Genomic DNA, 19,979 nt, shown 5'->3' with positions numbered 1-19,979 from the left:
ACCTTCAGTTTGGGAGCATTTTCATTAAAATCTCTAGACTTCACATAATGTAACTGGGATTCTCACCTTACTGGATCATTACCTAGGATTAGCTGACCACCATTGCTATCACCTGCTCACTAATGCTCGGTATTTCATGCTGTGTTTTCTCATCAGTGTCACTATTTCTGCTCATTAATACACCTGTGCTGTGGAGAATTTTAAAAATGTCTTACTTTTCCTTTGTCTCGTTTTTGCTCTCTCTCCTATCTAAATCCATCTTTCTTTCTCTCTCTTTATCTTTCTTTCTATACCTGATTTGTCCCTCCTCACTTTTAACACATTGACACTACCATCCATTCCAGTGACTCTCCATCGCCGCCCTGCTGGATGGGACAGCACTCACCTGGCTCCATCCAGTCTCAGCTGCAGAAGCACCGTTTCTCTTCCCACTCCTGCACCGTTGGTGCCTTGCAAGTAAATAGTAGTGGAATGGCAATCTAACTCCACGGAAGACATGGCCCCATGTCTCCTGGCCTCCTTACTGTCTCTAACTTGTCAGGCCGTTTCTCTGGACATTCGGTGCTATATGAGCAGAAATTTCCTCCATCTAAATATTGGGAAAACCAAAGCCATTGTTTTCCATCTTCACCATATCTCTGTTCCTTCACAGCTGCCTTCATCCCACCGCCAACAACTGCTGAGACTGAGCCAGCCTTTTCGCAACATTGCTGCCATATTTGGCATCAATGTGAGTTTCTGACACATATCTGTATCATCACCGAGGCTATCTATTTCCACCTTCATAACATTGGCCAACTTCCTCAACTTACTTCCTGCTCAAATCTTTTGTTGCCTCCAGCCGTGACTATTCCTACATTCATGGTCAGTTTCCTACGTATTACGTTCTTGAGTCTTCTAAAACTCTGCTGCCCATGTCCTAACTTGTACCAAGTCCCTGTTCACCCACTATAACTGTGCTAGTGGCCTGCGTTAACTCCTGGTTTTGACTTGATTTTAATATTTTCAACCTCTTTTTTGGATCCTTAATAGTCTTGCCCCATCCCTATCCCGATAACCTCCTCCAGTCCTACAAGACTCTGCACTTCCCCATTTCTGGTCTCTTGTGCATCCCCTATTTTAACTGCTCTATCATTGGTGGACATGCCTTTAGTTGTCAAGATCTTAACTTCTGGAATTCCAGAGAATCCCTCGGGTGCAGAAGAAGGTACCGACCTTCCAAAAGAGCATCTACCTAGGCCCAATCCCCCGCCCTAGCCTAGTAACCCCACCCAGCCTACACATCTTGGGGCACTAAGGGGCAATTTATCGTGGCCAATCCGCCTAACCTGAGCATCTTTGGAGTTTGGGAGGAAACCGGAGCACCCGGAGGAAACCCATGCAGACACAGGGAGAATGTGCAAACTCCACACAGACAGTCACCCGAGCCGGGAATTGAACCTGGGACGCTGGTTCTGTGAGGCAGGTTTCCTTCCTGAAATCTCTCCACCTCTCTTCCCTGCTTCCTCTCTTAACTCCTTTGAGGGGCTCTATAAGACCTATCTCTTTGACCATGTTTTACCTACTCCAGTATCTCCTCATGTCCCTCAGCTTCTGTGAAGCACCTTGGGACATTTTACAACATTAAATGCATCATATAAATATGGCGTTGTGTCGCTGGATGATATTGGATTCATCCACTCATTAAGCCTCCTAGTTAAGAATCATTCAATCCCCTATTGGTAAAGAGAAACACTGGCCTAAATAATATGCTTCAAAATGGGAGCGAAACATGCTATCGCCAGAGTATTCTTGGTCTCAAAGGCACTGTGTCATACAGCAGCTATTATTATACGAGTCTGGGATAATCTGGTTAGCAGGTGGTCTGGAAATCGGGAGGCCGCCTACGGTATGCAAATTGAAGGTAATAGGCTAGATGTACTCATTAAAAAGACAATTCACCACCATAAGACGTGCAAAATGGAATCAAAGGCATTCAGAATGGGTTTTACGCTAGCCCTGTTTCCTGTTTTTTCATCAGGCAGGCTGTAATGGTGGGATTCTGAGAGCGGGGTTAAATCTTGGATGTTCAATATTCTTTGTCCGCTGGAAGCGCTTCGTGGAAGAAGTGGATGTATATTGACTTAATTTCATCATTAAAGCACCTGAGACCTCACGCAGAGATGTCCATTTCTGCATAGCGCTGTTAAAGAGGCCAGAGTGGCCCGATAATTACAGGTCGTGACCTCAATCAGGGTCACGGCCTGATGGGCTGCAACACCAGATATCCCGCCCCCTACTGATTGGGCGGGATACTCTCTGTTTGCGACCCAGAGCCCATCCAACAGGTTGACCCAGTTGACATTTTATTCGGTGGCTGTGGTAGTCACCACTGATGTATTATACTGTATGTATATGGGTTTTACGGTAAGGCCCCTGTCCTACAGGTACGGGGGTAGATCCCTGCCTGCTGGCTCCGCCCAGTTGGCGGAGTATAAATATGTGTGCTCTTCGTACTGCAGCCATTTCGCCAGCTGCTGTAGGAGGCCACACATCTCTGTGTAATAAAGCCTCGATTACATTCTACTCTTGTCGCGTCGTAATTGATAGGGCATCAGTGTCTCTGGGCCGTGAGCTTGGCAGTCTGAATGTCAGACCCTTCCGCGTGTGTGGCCTGTGCACACAGCCATTGTGACTGCCATCACTTACTAAGCAACAAGTGCCCTGTGGTCCTCACTGTGCCATTATTAGCTTACATTTCAGGAAACTTAAAGGCAAAAATACTTTGTGCAGAAGGCCGGGGGGGGGGGGGGGGGGGGGGGGGGGGGGGGGGGGGGGTGCTTGCAGGAAGAAAAGGTAAAACTAACTGGCACACCGCGAAATGCAAATTGCGGCCCAATATGCTTTGCATGTTGGTCTACTCCTGGCTTAAAACAATGTCTCATCTTATTTACAATGAACAATGCCACAATAAAGCTGTTACAGAATGATTATGATAGATGCCCATAGCTCTGTATACTTGTGTGTTTCTGTAATCACAACAGTCCCCTCCTCCATATGGCTACATAGGGAGATATCAAATCAAGTCGCCATAGTCCCAGATGACTATAGGATGCTCTCCCCTTTGGGAGCTGACTGGTGGTGATTTAACCTGAGGACCTCAGGCGAGATATCTGCTGATGTCTAGATATGTCTAGATATCTGCTATTGGTTTCACACCGTGCCCTTATGTTTTGTATGAATCTTTCTTTTAAATATTGTAAATGCGTTGGATTCCTGAAACACTGACAAGAAGGACGTGTAACGAACAGTATTTTATTCACTAGCCTAGCAGCTACTTCATCCTTGGACTCTGCCCGCACTCTGAGGTCGAATTCCCGTGCTCCTGACACATGACCCTTTTTGTAGCCACATCATCACATGACCACTCGGTCCACATCTTCCCCATTTAGTTGAAACAGCCGATGGCATGAGATGTAACTGTGCATGGGATTCAAAACAATGTACAGACCATTTTGTAACATGTAAGTTTAACAGGCCATCAATGCATAACTATTTATAGATATAGTGAGGCACGGATTGAGCTGTTGCAGCTGGTGTATAGCTCATTCGTCTCCTGTTCTCCCCTCCCCTTTTCTCATTGTAGAAAGATGAGATTCCCCGCCGGGTCGGAGAATTGCCGGGGAGACGGCGTGAATCCCACTCCGACGCCGGCTGCCGAATTCTCCGGCGCCGGTTTTTGGGCGGGAGCGGAGATCGCGCCGCACCGGTCGGGGGTGGCAGTGCCCCCCCCCCCAGCGTTTCTCTGGGCCCCGATGGGCCGAGCGGCTGCCTGTTATCGGCCAGTCCCGCCGGCGTGGATTAGACAAGGTCCATACCGACGGGACCTGGTTGTGAGGGGGGGGGGGGGGGGGGGGGGGGGGGCAAGGTGGCCTGGCCTGCGACCGGGGCCACCGATCTGCGGGCGGGCCTGTGCCATGGGGGCACTCTTTCCCTCCGCACCAGCTCCGCGGTGGCTGGCGTGGAGAAGAAACCCCCTGCACATGTGCAGGAATCACGCCAGCGAATCTGCGCATGCGCCAGAACACGCTGGCGCTCCTGCGCATGCGCCAACTCGTGCCGGCCGGCGGAGGCCCTTCACCGCCAGTTGACACGACGCCAACCACATCAGCGTCGGCCTAGCCCCTGTAAGTGCGGAGGATTCCGCACCTTCCGGGCGGCCCGTCTCCGGAGTGGTCACGCCACTCTTTGGTGCCGATACGGCCCGCTCCGCCGATTGCAGGAGAATCCCGGCCCTTGTGTTTGGTTTACTCAGATGCCCTGAGTGAGCGGTTATGACGGTTGGTGGTGCTGTAGTCCTTCTCTGGCTGATGTCTTCAGTGTCGATGACCTGGAGCATTCCATCTGTGTGCTCGTCAGGTGCAGGGCCCGCTGCGTTGGCTTCTGGAGGGGTCTGCATATCCACTGGTGTAGTGGGCCCTGTGCCTTAGGCCGGATGACTGGAGTGCTGCGTTATCTGTTGGTGCTGGTTCTGATACCTGAAGGAGGTGAAGGCGGTTGCGTACATAGTAGGCACCATCTGAGGCTGCCACGTAACTGTTCAGTTGCGGGGCATGTCTTTGTACCACCGCCAGCTGGTCATGGCCATGTGTGGTCTGGATCCTGACCATTTGACCAGGTGTTAGAGGGCCTGGTCTGTGGGCATCTCGATCATGGTGCGTTTTGCTTCTCAATCTGCTTCGCATCAGGGCATCATTCACGCAGGTTTCAAGTTTGGGCAGCAGCAGACCCCGAGCAGTAAGATTCACGGTCCTGGTGCATCTGGAAGAAAGTCATTGTGCTGTTGAGGTCAGATTTCACAAGCTTAGGAGCATAGTAATCTGTGCGATCCCATGCACAATCCTCCAAAAAATTCATGGTTGAGTGAACTGTGGCTTCAGGGGATAAACGTCCCATTTGTTTGCAAAATTTCTAAATTCAGCAGAGATGAATTGGTGAGCATTGTCTGTCATGAGTCTCTGTGGGATGCCATGTAGCGAAGTGTCTCTTGAGTTTAATGATGACTGTGCCACCCATTATGTTTGGCAGGTAGTCGAGTTCAAACCACTCAGAATACGAGTCGACAAAGACTAACTGTATCGAGGTCTTGTGGCGCAATGGGTAGCGCCCCTGCTTCTGAACCATAAACTCTGGGTTTGAGTCCCAGGACTTGATGGCTAAGGAAGATGCGTTCATAGCGCAGACAAACAGATTGAGTGTCAACTTACAAAATTCTTCCAACTCACCAATAGCAGGTGGTAAGAGTGGCAGAGACTCCTGGTCAGTCGCGCTTGATGTGGAGTGGCATCCCTCAAGCTGTAAATCCCAGAATTGCGACCTATTGCGGGGATTACTAGCGAAGGAACCAGATGAAAGTGTGCCTTAATGCCGTGTTCTTCAAACCTTTTTTCCGGGGACCCATTTTTACCAACCGGCCAACCTTCGGGACCCAACCCGGCCGGCCTTCGTGATCCACACCGGCCAACCTTCGCGACCCAAGCTGGCCGACCTGCATGACCCACTATTTTCTCTTACCTTGTTTGCTGCTGGCAAAAATGGAGGAAATGGTTTTGGGTCCCTTTGGCCCTCGTACACGCTCCTCCAATGGAACCTGTTGGATGAAGGTGAAGCCTTCCGGTGTCAGAAAGTATGGAGTCTCCAACTGTCCAAAGTTCTGCATTTTGTTTCCTGAAAAATTTTATCAAATAAACACCCCCCGAAACTTGTAAAAAAAACAAAATGAGTCAAATAAATGAATAAAATCCCCCCGGACTGGTACAAAAACCAAAATGAATAAAATAAATGAAAAAAATAAAAATTAAATGAATAAAATAAATGAATAAAAACCAGTACAGAACTTGTAAAACAAAAAGCTGCAAACGTTTAAAAAAATAGCGGCCGCACTGTGCATCCGTGCCCGATTATCGTGCGCGCATGCGCATGCGCCAAATTTTTTTTAACATGTTCGCGGCCACTTGCAGCCGACGTTATGAAAAGCCGGTTGCTGCGCGGGAATTTGCGCGAGCGGGAGCGCCGCGGACAACGGCTCCGCGACCCTCCTGACACCCGCCCACAACCCACGTGCGGGCCGCGCCCCCGACTTTGAAGAACACTGCCTTAATGCACCACTAGGGTGTGGGAAGGGAAAGAAGAAGACTAAATATTTTTTACAATTCCATTCAAAAATGTCAGCTGCTGTGAATGAATGACCATGGGAAGTCCAGGAACTCATGGAAGTGCAGTGGTCCTTTTGCTTCATGTGGGTTGAGTGCACTCTGTGGTGCACACCTGGAAACTTCCCTTTCCATGTCAGTGTACATGGAGAGCCAGAACAGTGAGTCCTTGGCCCTGTATCTAGTTGCTTCCAACTTAGGGTGTCCTGGTGAAGTTGGGTGTAGCAGCTCTGAAGAGAGGTAGGAATGATGAATCACTGGCCACGCAGTATCATTCCACTCTGTATGATCAATCATCTCTGATGGTGAAGAATCTGCAGTGGGTGAAGCTTCAGCTGTGTGGTCCTGATTCTTGTCGAGGACGAGACAAAGACGTGCATCATGTTCTTGCATAGTGTGACCCCAATTTAGGATGCCATCGATGACGATTTTGGAGGGTTGGTCTGCAAAGAGTTACTCCGTGCACCGCTGGAAGACCTCGCTGCCAGTGGAGATCCCATAGGGCAGATGAAGAAAGTGATATCTGCCGACCAGAGACATCAATGTGGGTACTTTCGAAGATTCTTCATCTAATGGGAGCTGCCAGAACCCACATTTCACATCAAGAATACTGAACACCTTAGCATTTGGCATGTCTGCTATTACCTGTTTTGCTATCTTCGTAGGGTGCTGAGGTCTGAACAGCACCTTGTTAAAGTGCAGTGGGTCAATATTTATTCTGATGTGCCATCTTTCTTTACCGCAACCTCATCTATAGGATTCGTGCCACTCGTTGTTGTCATCCGATGCAGCTCATTAATTGCTTTCTGCTTCATGGCTACTGGGACCCTTCTCAGAGCACAGACTGTTGGTGACACCGAATCAGCCAGTCACATGTGGTCATGTGGTACATAACTGGTAGTTAATCAATTATGTCACAGTTGAAGAGGTCTTTGTGTACTATCAATTCTGGGGCCTGTTGTTGTAAAGCATGAAGTTCTGGGCCAAGTTGTATGATCCTGTACGACCACCAACATAATGCTGTACCGAAGACGTAATAGTGGCTTTACAGTTGGTCAACTATGTGAAACCTAGGGCAGCACGGTGGCGCAGTGGTTAGTGCTGCTGCCTCACGGCGCCGAGGTCCCAGGTTCGATTCCGGTTCTGGGTCACTGTCCGTGTGGAGTTTGCACATTCTCCCCGTGTTTGCATGGGTTTCGCCCCCACAACCCAAAAGATGTGCAGGGTAGATGGATTGGCCACGCTAAATTGCCCCTTAATTGGAAAAAATGAATTGGGTACTCTAAATTTATAAAAAATAAACAATATGAAAGCTAAAACTGCCCTGTATGCATTGGAGAGTAGTTACACATTTGGCATGGATGGTTTATCTGCCATAAGCCAAGAGGTCCACCTGGGCGTTGGGGTCTAATGCTGCATATGGGTCTCGTTCCTGCAACATTTGGCTGGATAATATGTTACACTTTGCTCCAGTATCAATCTTCACCTTCAGTCTTGCTTTGCTGTGAGTCATATTGAGGGTGATGAAGATCTCATCCTTTTCTGTGTCAGTGTTGACACTCCCGCGACAGGGTGTTGTTGGAGGCTCTGTCGCTTTGCTTCTTTGGCTGAACTCCAGTTCATTCACCTTACTGATGCTCCTACTCCTGGACGAGCGACCAGCTGCCATGTTGCTGATGGAAGAGGAACCTGCAACATTTAGCAAAGCGATTCAATTTTCCACATTTGTTGCATCATTTATAATATGCAAAACATAATGGGCGCGATTCTCCCATATGGGGAGAAATCGTAAGGCTGGCGTCAAATCCGGGCGGGTTTGACGCCAGCCCCCCCCTTCCCGACCGGGAACCGATTCTGGTCCCCGGTCGGGGCTAGCATCCCGACGCCGTAAACTCCGGCATCACGGGCTTAACGAATTTCGTTAAGCCCGCTTGCCAGAGTTAGCGCCGGCTGACGCGTCATATGACGTCAGCCGCGCATGCGCGGATTGGAGGACTCCAACCCGCGCATGCGCGGATGATGTCATCGCGCATTTGCGCGAAACCCGCGCATGCGCGGGCCGGGATGCCCCTCAGCTGCCCCGCGAATGGATACTGCGGGGCGGCGGAAGGACAAAGAGTGCGCGGGCATCAGGCCCGCTGCCCGCGATCGGTGCCCACCGATCGCGGGCCCATGGCACCCTTGGCACGGCCATGGTACTGCCGTGCCAATCGGTGCCATGGTTTTAAAAATCGACAGTTTACGGCCGTTTTTACGAACGGCCAGACCAGGTGTGTTTGCTGTTCGTAAAAACAGCCGTAAAGGGCTGGAAACTCGGCCCATCCATCAGCTGAGAATCGCTGCTGGCCGTAAAAAAACGGCGGCAGCGATTCGTATCGGGAGTCGGGCGTGGGGGGGGGGGGGAGAATAGCGGGAGGGCGTCGGACCAGCGTGGCCGTAAAATTTTACGAGCCACGCTATTCTCCGCACCATCGGGAGTGCGGAGAATCGCGCCCAATGTTCTGTTTTGAGGGTGCTGGCCACTGCAGTTGGAGCAGGGACTGCCCTGTCCTGTGAATACTTCTGTTTCCCACCTAAATTCTCTGCATCTTTTTGCTGATTGTTCATTTAACATGCTGCTTGTAACATTAAACCTTTCTCTCACAGCAGCTGCTTGCAGACTAGATCGCTGTGAATTCCACAAATTTTTTGATCCATGACTAGTTCATCCATGAGCCTTCCAAATGCACATTTCTGTCCAAGATTTGCAGGGTGGCCGGGTAAGATTGTATTGACTCATCTGCTCTTTGGTTTGTTGAATTAATAATAATAATAATTTTTATTAGTGTGCAAGTAGGCTTACATTAACACTGTAATGAAGTTACTGTGAAACTCTCTTAGTCACCACACTACGGCACCTGAGGGAGATGTCAGAATGTCCAATTCATCTAACGAGCACGTCTTTTGGGACTTGTGGGAAGAAACCGGAGCACCTGGAGGAAACCCACCCAAACACAGGGAGAAAGTGCAGACTCCACACAGACAGTGGCCCAAGCTACATTGAACGCATGTCTGTCGAGGATTATATTTTTTTTTACTGGAAGACTAATATTCTCAAACTTTTTTAGAATTATTTCAGGGGCCTCTGTTTCCTCTTCCATCCGGAAAACAAGCAACTCAATTTCTCAACAAGCCTCAGGGCCCCTTCACATAGTTGACCAACGTTTAACAAAGTATAAGTCTGCACCTTTTTTGCCTTGTCAGACAATGCAGTACCAAAGTAAATACCCCACTCCTTTTTGAACGTTGCTCAACTGTCTGAAATTTTTCATCAAAGACTAGCTGGTGGTTGTGGCAAAGTCTGTGTGCCGATTTGCCAATTCCTGACACCATGTCAATGTGTTGGGTTCCCGAAACACTGACAACAAGGACTTATAATGCACAATAGCTCAGTCACCAGCTTAGCTGCTGCTTCATGCTTGTATTCTAGCCGCACTTCCGTGGAAAACTCCGGCATTTCCGACACACGTCATCACATGACCACTCGGTCTACAAACAGTGGAGATTGGGATATAAACTCCTTCCCAACTTTCTATCGTGCCATTTATAGTGTAATGTGGGTAAACCTGCTTTTTCCACTTACTCTTACGTCCTTCTGTGTACCATGTTTTACATTTACTGTGTGTTTCACCACCACTGCTTTTCCTAATGACTGACTATGCACTGTGCTGCTAATTGACATTAACATTCATGCGTCTTCACTTTTTAAGTCAAGTATCTTCTTCAGCCAAATCCTCACTGCAAATAATATAGCGCTCATTCAATGAAAGACATGTTGCCATGAAGCACCTATTTTGCATTCCTGAGGATTAGTCTTCTCAGCAAAAAGAAAAGTGCCCTAACCGTAGTTATCAAGATTTCAGAGGCCTCATTGTTAAATTAAGATTTTTCTGCTTTTTGCATTAAAAAGCCTGGACACTCTCATGCTTTAGGCACTGTTCTCAGGGATACACTGAAACAAGATTTAGCTTCTGCTTGAAGGGCTATCAACTCAGTGAAAAGCGCCCTTTGGCCTACCTGAAACTTGCCGGTCTACCAGAACAAGGAGCTGTCTAAGACCGAGTGTTGTGACGCTCACTGCTCTCGGACTGTGTATGGAATTCTGTCTACTGTTGTAAAACCCAAACGGGGAATGGCCGCAATCTAAGGCCTTCCTGTCATGGTTGCCTTCACTCCAAGGCCCTGAGAGACCAAAATTTACTGAACGTCCTCTGAGGTCCGAGTGTTACATAAGAACTGAATTGGGAGAAGAAAAGAACTGTGGAGCTTAAATGACATCTGCTTTGGGTGCAGTAGCGACAATGCCAAAGGAAACTGTGCAACTCAATGTACATTTCCACCTTTCATCTTCTATGTAATTAGAAGTACAGCAGTGGCAATGCTAATGACGTAGCACAATGAATCATGGAAATGTAGCACCTTTGAAGTGCAATATCAAATGCAACAATACAAAAGCCACACAAATTGATGCCTTTGAGGTGTTTATCACCTGTAAAGAATGTCCTCTTGGATTAGATATATATTTTAAAAACGGCTTCTGAAAATTATTTTTCTCGGTAAGAAACTGCACCCTCTACAGATCAATTAACAAACATTTTGGGCTGGATTTTCCCTTCTGGAACTGGAAACAGAGGTTGGGAATGTGTCCAGGTCCTGAAGCTGCCCCCAGGGGTGCAGTCACTTATCTGTAATTGTCCCTGGAGTGATCAATTAATAGCCAGAGATCTAGGGGTTGGCATGGTGGTGCCGTGAGTGGTTGCCCACTGATTGCCCCCCAGCGCCTCCCCCCACCCTCCCATGGCAGCCCACCCCTGTGGAAGGTCCTCCATCCCCAGCCAAGGGACCACCAGCCGAGCCGAGAGTCCCTCACCCCCCCCCCCCCCCCCCCCCCCACCAAGCAGAGGATCGGCAATCTCTTTTTTAAAAAAAAAAATTTTTTTTTTTTAAATTTAGATTACCCAATTATCTTTTCCAATTAAGGGGGCAATTTAGCGTGGCCAATCTACCTACTCTGCACATTTTTGGGTTGTGGGGGTCAAACCCACGCAGACACGGGGAGAATGTGCAAACTCCACACGGACAGTGACCCAGAGCCGGGATCGAACCTGGGACCTCAGCGCCGTGAGGCGGTTGCGCTAACCACTCGGCCACCGTGCTGCCCGTGAGGATCGGCAATCTCAATGCCCCCGGGCTCGTTGCCTGTGAGCAAAGATGGCTACCCCCCCTGCTCGGCTCCCCACAGAAGCCCTTCCGCCAGGTTCACTTTTTTCAAAAGGAGTCCGAATCGGTGCCAGCGTGGGCACTTGCTGGGGAGGCCGTTGAATGACAGAAGGCCGTTGGGATATGCAGTGGATCCCGTTAATTGAACGGAAATTGAGTTTAAGTGGTGATAATTGGTTTCTCGCCATGCTCCGGCGAGGTCCCGATTTCGCCTACAGGAACGGGCTGGTTGCATCGCAAATCGTTTGGTGCCTGGCCCGAATCTGCTGCTATTCTCCTGCTATTCACCGGCCTCGTTTCGCTTGAGTGAGAGCATAATGAGGCCGGATAATTGTGTCCTTTATATCCCCCAGTGAGTCGGACGTCTGCCTAGACCCTCAGCCATGGCTGCGCAACACCTTGGACACCTTCACTCATGGTACCGACATGGTGCACCAGGCTCTCCCCTGCGGACGCCACTCTAGCTGTGTTGGCCTCAGTGCCACTCATTGCCGCCGCCATCTCCTGCGTCCCTAGCCTCAGGGACTCCTCCAATCAGCTATGGATCTGCTGGAGTGACACTGGCATCTCCCTCTGAATGTCCTGACCGTTCCCTATCATCTCACTCAGCACCGGATACCTCTGTACCTCAGGCTCAGCATCAGGCTGGGACCCAGCTGGGACCTGGGATCCAGCAGCCCTCCGACTGCTGTCTCGCCTGGGGGTTCCTGCCTCCACCTGATGTCCATCATCAGTAGTGTGGTGCTCACCAGATTGTGCCCCAGAAGCCTGTCCACCAACATGTCCCACCCCAGGCACGTGGGTGGAGGTTAGGGATGACAGCTGTGCCGCGACAATTACGGTGGCATTCTTTGAGCTCTCCTCCGAGGACTTCTCCTTGGAGTCAGGAGAGGGGGCCGCCCGAGTTGAGCCGGCGCAGTTGGCTGGAGGACCTGCGGGAGAGTGGAGACGTGGTCAGTGGGAGGGATGGGTCTGTCAATAAGACAATAACAACTCACATTTAACAGATCCTCCAGGTGGATCCGGTGCTTTCTCACCTCTGCGGCATCCGCCAGCCCCTGTGTGGGTGACCGATCTGTCTTCGGCCACTCAAGCCACCTCGAGGACACGCTCCTCGAAGGAGGTGAGGATTCATAAGTCCGGCACCCCTCCGTTAAGTGGACCAATTAACGTTGAAATGCGTTGTTGGCCTCACTGGGCTGAGCGGCGGGAGGCTCGAGGCAATTCCCAGCGCGCTACCACACTTAGAAATTTTTTCAAAGAATTGCGCCCAAACTATGTGGTATCATTTGAAGTAATATTTTGTGATAAATTACATTTGCTTACAAAGTGCACTGAAACTGACCTGAATGTGTGTGTATTCTTATTACTGTATTGACGATCGGAGTGGTTAACGGCACATGGCCCAGGCCGGGATTCTCCGATCCGAATTTGCTCCGCTGCCGTTGCCAGGGAGAAGGGAGAATTTGGCGCCCAGCCAAAGAGGGAGAATATTGCCGCCGTGAACGGATGGAGAATCCCGCCCCTAATCTGCTTTTTCCTGTGCCACAATTGTTTTTGGCTGCATCACCATTTTGTTCAGCCCTCAATCCAAAGCAGCCCTGCCCCGGATTGTAGACCGAACGGAAACACCTCGGGCAGGATTCTCCGATGCCCCGCCAGGTCGGAGAATCTCCGGGGAAGGCGCAAATCCAGTCCCGCCGCACCGGCTGCCGTATTCCCCGGCGCCATTTTCGGGCAGCAGCGGGATTCCCGCCACGCCGTTCGGGGGCCGTTGGCAGCGCCACCCCCCCGGGCCCCGATGGATCGAGCGCCCGTCCATTTTTGGCCGGTCCCACAGGCGTGAATCACTCAACTCACACACTGGCGGGCGGATCAGACCCCGGGGGGGGGGCGCGATCAGGCCCGCCGATCTGCGGGCGGGCTTGTTCTGTGGGGGCACTTATTTCTTCAATGCCGGGCCCCTGTAGGGCTCCGCCATATTTCCCTGGGGTGGCGCGGAGACGGGAACCCCCCGCACATGCGCGAAAATACGCCGGCCAGTCTGCGCATGCGTGGAATCATGCTGGCCATTCCGCGCATGCGCGTGATCACGCCAGCCGTTCCGCACATGCGCAGACGCGCGCCGGCCCTTCGCCGCCGGCGGGAGCGCGCCAACCCCTCCGGCGTCCACCTAGCCCCCGAAAATGCAGAGAATTCCGCACTTTCGGGAGCTGTTGCGCCGGAGTGGTTGGCACCGGTTTTCCCGGCGGCGTGGGGCCTTAGTCCCCAGAAGGGAGAATCCCGGCCCAGACTGAACAGTACCTACCCTTGAAGTTTCACTGATTCTGCCAAGGTTTTGCTGAAATTCCAATGCACAATTGGCTGCTATGGTGATAGGATTTCCTGATGATATGGTGACTAATCACTTAAAAGGAAATGTCCATCGGCAATTGTTCATCCCAGTAAATATTGCCATCTGGTTTTGAAAATTAATCCAATTTGTCTGAGCTGTAACGATCATTTGTCCTCCAATCTTTTTCCTCATGACTCCACTATGATTTTCAAAGATGACACCCCAAAAAATAGACCCTTTGCAGTTTTCATTGTTTTGGGTCACCTAACGTATCAATGCTTTGTTCTGAGCCAAATCTCTGCTTTCTATTTGATTCATAAATATACAAAACATAATTCCTTTTCCAAACAGTGAACTGGAAAGGGTACAGCCTCCAACTGCACTTCAAGGTGGCGTATGAGAAGGATTTGCATCGTCTGATAGAGGAATCGGAGATGTCTTTGTTGGTGTTTTACCTCGGCCGAAGCCAAGGCTATTTCTTTGAAGGCGAAGGAGGATTCCGATTCCGTGAGCTTCAACTGGAGGAACATCAGGTGGACATTTATAATTATTCAAATAATCAATGGAAATGGAAATGAGAAAACAACATTAGGAGTTTACTTAATCCACAAATGATGAGGATTAATGTTATGGCATAATTTATTTATATCTGCATAATGTGATTTGCCGTATGTTCATATTGACCTAATTGCTTTATTCGGGAGAAGGAATGACACTGATAAAAGACATAACTACGAATGTTATGGGCCTTCCAAAAGCACAGAAGTGAAAATAGCCACATCCAGCCAATCATTCCTGACCCCCTTTAAGTCTGGATCCTTTTAGCCTCTCACTTTTCTTTGAATATTTATATAAATTACTCCCACTATCTTCTCCCAATCCCCTCCAACATTAGGAAACAGCTGCCTATTTTTAGCTCATATCTAGGCTGCCAGGCAGGCTGCATTGAGTTCTGTTCTCCCTCATGATTTCATTTTTACATCTCATCCAGTTCATTTGCACTTGATCCAAATTTGATTACCCTTTTGTTGCAGGGTAATGAAATCTCAAATCCTCTGGGCTTTATTATACTAAACTGCAAAGCTGAAGCTTGAACAGAAATAACTCATGGTGTCTCCACCCTGGATTCATTTTCAACAGAGCCAGAGAGAGAGCACGAGCGAGCAAGAGACCCACATTTTTAAAATCCCCCGCATCAAGTTCTCTCTTTCATTTCAAGTTAACCATTTGAGAGCTCCATTTCTATATTGCGTAAAGAACAAGACAAATCCAGAGTTCAATATAGAGGACACCATGGTACAAAGCAATCTCCTGAACGAATGGATACTTGGGTGTCATTGCAAATTTATTTTGAACTTAAGCTATGTCTTTGTTTCAATTCTCAGCTCTGTGCCTGCTGTCGTATTATGTTTTCATCTCTGTGGACAATCTAGCCGAATAGCCCAGTTTACTCTCACTCTAAATTAGTCTGACATTAATACTAGTCGCTCAACTGTTCATGAAAACCTGCCTCTTTATCTTGCTGCACGGTCGATGTGCGTGGCGCTCTCAAGCAATACCAATTTTCTCTCTATAATGGAGAGGGCTGGTCCACCATGGACTCTGGCTAATTACCACCCACCTTCAGGCGCTTCCCATCTTGACAAGGGAGACAAAACCTTGTGATGCCCAATTTCAGCTTAATGGAGTAACAGCAGACATTTGCAGCAACACATTTAAACAACTATTGTGCAACAGAAATGCATGTGTTTGATTGCTGAAGCAGTATTTACAATAATTTAATAGAGTACTTTATCCTTCAAGAATTTATTCTTCTTTCCGCAAGGGCATTTCCTACATTATAAGGACGTGTTGGGTGGGTTCTCCGTTCCGGAAACTAAGTGCTGCCACTGGTCACGAATCGCAGTAACTGTGCCTCGCCGCTAGGAGCGCTAGCAAGGAGCAATTCATGCCATTTAAATGGGTCAGCAAGCAGCCCATGTGTAGCCTGCCTGGGGCCCAGCCCCACAGGCATCTGATTCGCTGGGGCCCTACAGATGGGGGTGAGCGTGGGTTGTGTGTGTCTGCTGGGACCTTAGCTGCCGGGGGGGAACAGAGAATCCCAACAGCCTGAGATTTCCTGCCGATGAATTACTGCGGTAAATTATAATGTCTCACGTGTATTAAAATCTACCCTTTGTGTGGCCACTAAGAAATTATGTCAGCTCTAATTTGTCCAAATCCAACTTTTTGGCCACGTTACATGGTAAACCTAGAGATGGGCTGACTTTGTACTGCTTATCTTTTTGCTCGGCACCTTGAGAAGATTTTTAAAAAAAAATTATTTTTATTGAAAATGTTTTTACAAAATATATAACAAACAGTAACAAACAGCAATAAAACAACATAATATGCATAACACCCCCAAGACCGTAGCAACGCATATATCGAGCCCCCCCCCCCCGCCCCAAAACCCGGTAAACAACAAGAGAACTTGAAAATAAATAAAATAAAATAAACATAGTCAACACCCCCCCCCCACTTTTCCCCCGGGTTGCTGCTGCTGCTGACCTCGTTCCCTATCGCTGAGCCAGAAAGTCGAGGAAAGGCTGCCACCGCCTAAAGAACCCTTGTACCGATCCTCTCAGGGCGAATTTGACCTTTTCCAGCTTAATAAAACCGGCCATGTCATTGATCCAGGTCTCCACGCTTGGGGGTCTCGCATCCTTCCACTGTAGCAAGATCCTCCGCCGGGCTACTAGGGACCCAAAGGCCAAAACACCGGCCTCTTTCGCCTCCTGCACTCCCGGCTCCACCCCAACCCCAAAAATCGCGAGTCCCCAGCCTGGCTCTACCCTGGATCCTACCACCCCCGACACCATCCTCGCCACCCCCTTCCAGAACTCCTCCAGTGCCGGGCATGCCCAGAACATATGGGCATGGTTCGCTGGACTCTCCGAACACCTGACACACCTGTCTTCGCCCCCAAAGAACCTACTCATCCTAGTCCCGGACATATGGGCCCAGTGCAGCACCTTGAATTGGATGAGGCTAAGCCGCGCACATGAGGAGGAAGAGATAACCCTCTCCAGGGCATCCGCCCATGTCCCATCCTCGATCTGCTCCCCCAGCTCCCCCTCCCACTTAGCCTTTAGCTCCTCTACTGACGCCTCCTCCACCTCCTGCATAACCTTGTAGATATCAGATATCTTCCCATCCCCGACCCAGACCCCCGAAAGCACCCTGTCCCTCACCCCCCTCGCGGGCAGCAAAGGGAATCCCTCCACCTGCCGCCTAGCAAACGCCTTTACCTGCAGGTACCTGAACATGTTCCCCGAGGGGAGCTCAAATTTCTCCTCCAACCCTCCCAGGCTCGCAAACCTCCCGTAATGAACAGGTCCCTCAGCTTTCTGATGCCCGCTCTGTGCCACCCCAGGACACCCCATCAATTTTCCGCGGGACGAACCGATGGTTCCCCCTGAGCGGAGCCTCCATCGAGCCCCCCACTTCCCCCCATGTCGCCTCCACTGCCCCCAAATCTTGAGGGTAGCCGCCACCACCGGACTCGTGGTATACCTCGTAGGAGGGAGCGGCAACGGCGCCGTTACCAGGGCCCCAGGCTTGTGCCTCCACAGGACGCCATCTCCAACCTTTTCCATGCTGCCCCCTCCCCCTCCATCATCCACTTGCGCACCATCGACACATTGGCCGCCCAATAATACCCCGAGAGGTTGGGTAACGCCAGCCCCCCACCATCTCTACCCTGCTCCAAGAAGACCCTCTTCACCCTCGGGGTCCCATGCACCCAAACAAAGCTCATGATGCTGCTAGTCACCCTCCTAAAAAAGGCCCTAGGGATAAGGATGGGCAAACACTGAAAAAGGAACAAGAACCTCGGGAGCACCGTCATTTTGACGGACTGCACTCTGCCCGCCAGCGATAGCGGCACAATGTCCCCACCTTTTAAATTCCTCCTCCATCTGCTCCACAAGCCTGGTAAAACTAAGCTTGTGGAGAGTCCCCGAACTCCTGGCCACCTGCACCCCCAGGTATCTAAAACTCTTCACTGCCCTCTTAAACGGGAGCCTACCAATTCCCTCCTCCTGATCACCCGGGTGCACTACAAACACCTCGCTCTTACCCAGATTCAGCTTATAGCCCGAGAAGCCCCCAAACTCAGCCAACAGCCCTTGAGAAGATTTTAATGGCAGAAATAGCAGAGTGTCTCTCCGGGTCGTATGCTTGAGTTTGGAAAGTTGACGACAGCCTATGTGTGAGTACACCAGTTGCTTTGGCGTGTGTGAGTGGTTGCGAGACAACCACTGTTTTCAGATGGAGTTTGTCAAGTTTGCTTTCCCAGTTATTGTGACCAGGACCTCTTTATTGACAACTGTGTCTCACACAGACACCATATTTAATATGAAATATACAGTATTCTGTTCCTTAAACCATTTATAGTTCATAATAAATATGCCAGGATAATCTCCACCACCAGTGGACAAATCACTGAGCAAGGATAAACATGAGCATGATCATAGAATCATAGACTCCCTACAGTGCAGCAGGAGGCCATTCGGCCCATCGAGTCGGCATCGTCCCTCAGACAGAGCACTCCACCCAATCTCACTTCCCCACCCTATCCCAATAACCCCTTAACCTAACCTGCACATGGGGAGAAAGTGCAAACTCCACACACACTGTCACCCAAAGCCGGAATTGAACCCAGGTCCTGGCGCTGCGAGGTGGCAGTGCTAACCACCGTGCCACCCCCCCCCCCCCCCCCCCCCCCCCCCCACCCCAATTTCTACCATTAAAATTTTCTCAAGGTGTCGATAGTTACACTTGTTTATTTTGTCTTCTTTCCGGAGGTTTCTTCCAGTTATATTTTGCTCGTTTGATGCCTCACTTGCTGGCATTGCCAGTAAATACCGCAATTTGAAATAGTGAAAGGCAGGGAGGATATTTGGTGGAATTTGTCATGGTTTATCGTTAAATAACAACATTGAATTCTTCTGTTCAGGCTGTTTGCTTTAATGAAGAGACAAAGTATGTCATTCTGAGTATTCAAGGGATCCCTGGAAAATGTGCAGACGGCCACCTGTGTATTGACGTGTCTTTAAAAATCAGGCGCTTTTCAAATGGTGAGTCATTTACTACTACTTACTAATCTTTATGTTCCTATGAACATTCTAAAACTTGGTAAAACGCATTCAGTTGTAAAAATATGTCTATTATGTGAATGAGCAGCTGTAACTCCACCAGACACTCCATTCTGATCATTCCTGATCCTTGCTCTGACCGAAAGCGATTATTTGTTGCATTGACATCCTTCTTTGACTCCGAGCTGGGTTTCTAACTCTTACGTCCACCTTTGTAATGGCACCTGCCTCTACGTCTGCCTTTGTACCGGCTGAGATCCACATTGATATCTTTATCACTTCCAAATTCAATTATTCTAATGCTCTCCTGGCTAACTTCCTATTTGTCGCCCATAAACTTCAGCTCATCCAATACTCTGCTGTCTATATCCTATTCATGTCTAACTTGCCAAATACATAGGACCTAGGAAATACGGACAGGAGTAGGCCATTCAGCCCCTCAATCCTCCAATCAACTATGGATGATCCTCTACCTCAATGCCATTTTTCCATACTATCCCCACATCCCTTGATGCCTTTAATATCTAAAAACCTTTCAACCTATGTCATGAATATATTCAATAACTTTGCCTCCACAGCCCTTTGTGATAGAGATTTCCAAAGATTCACCACCTTTTGAGTGAAGAAATATCTCTTAATCTGAGTCTTAATCGGCCTGCCCCTTATCCTGAGATGATGTCCCCCTGGTACTAGACACCCCCAGACAGGGGAACCATCCATCCTTGCATCTACCCTGTCGAACTCTGCAAAAATGTTATATGTTTTAATGAGATCATCTCTCATTCTTCTAAACCACAGGCCCAGACTCCTCAATCTCCCCCCATAGGACAATTCTGCCATCAAAGGAATCAGCCTGGTGAACCTTTGCTGCAGTTCTTCCATGGAAAGTATACCCTTCTTTAGCAAGGAGACCAAAACTGTGCACAAAACTTTGTGTGTGGTCTCACCAAGGCTTTATACAATTGCAGCAAGACCTCTTTACTCCTGTACTCAAATTCTTGTGAAATAAAGGCCAACATACCATTTGCTTTCCTAATTGCTTACTACACCTGCATG

General features: G+C 49.3%; 1 protein-coding gene across 1 annotated transcript in view; it reads left to right on the top strand.

Annotated features, from left to right (window-relative positions):
* The window catches only part of LOC119952940 (muellerian-inhibiting factor-like), a 38,540-nt gene that overhangs the window by 9,474 nt on the left and 9,087 nt on the right, over window positions 1-19,979 (top strand). Inside the window, exons 2-3 of the mRNA XM_038776576.1 lie at window positions 14,137-14,318; window positions 18,785-18,905. Coding sequence (XP_038632504.1) covers window positions 14,137-14,318; window positions 18,785-18,905 — 303 coding nt within the window. The remainder of the gene's footprint in view (window positions 1-14,136; window positions 14,319-18,784; window positions 18,906-19,979) is intronic.

The sequence above is a fragment of the Scyliorhinus canicula genome, chromosome 18 (assembly GCF_902713615.1).
Source record: "Scyliorhinus canicula chromosome 18, sScyCan1.1, whole genome shotgun sequence".
NCBI classification, from domain to species: Eukaryota; Metazoa; Chordata; class Chondrichthyes; order Carcharhiniformes; family Scyliorhinidae; genus Scyliorhinus; species Scyliorhinus canicula.
This window is presented reverse-complemented; position numbering and strand designations above follow the sequence as displayed.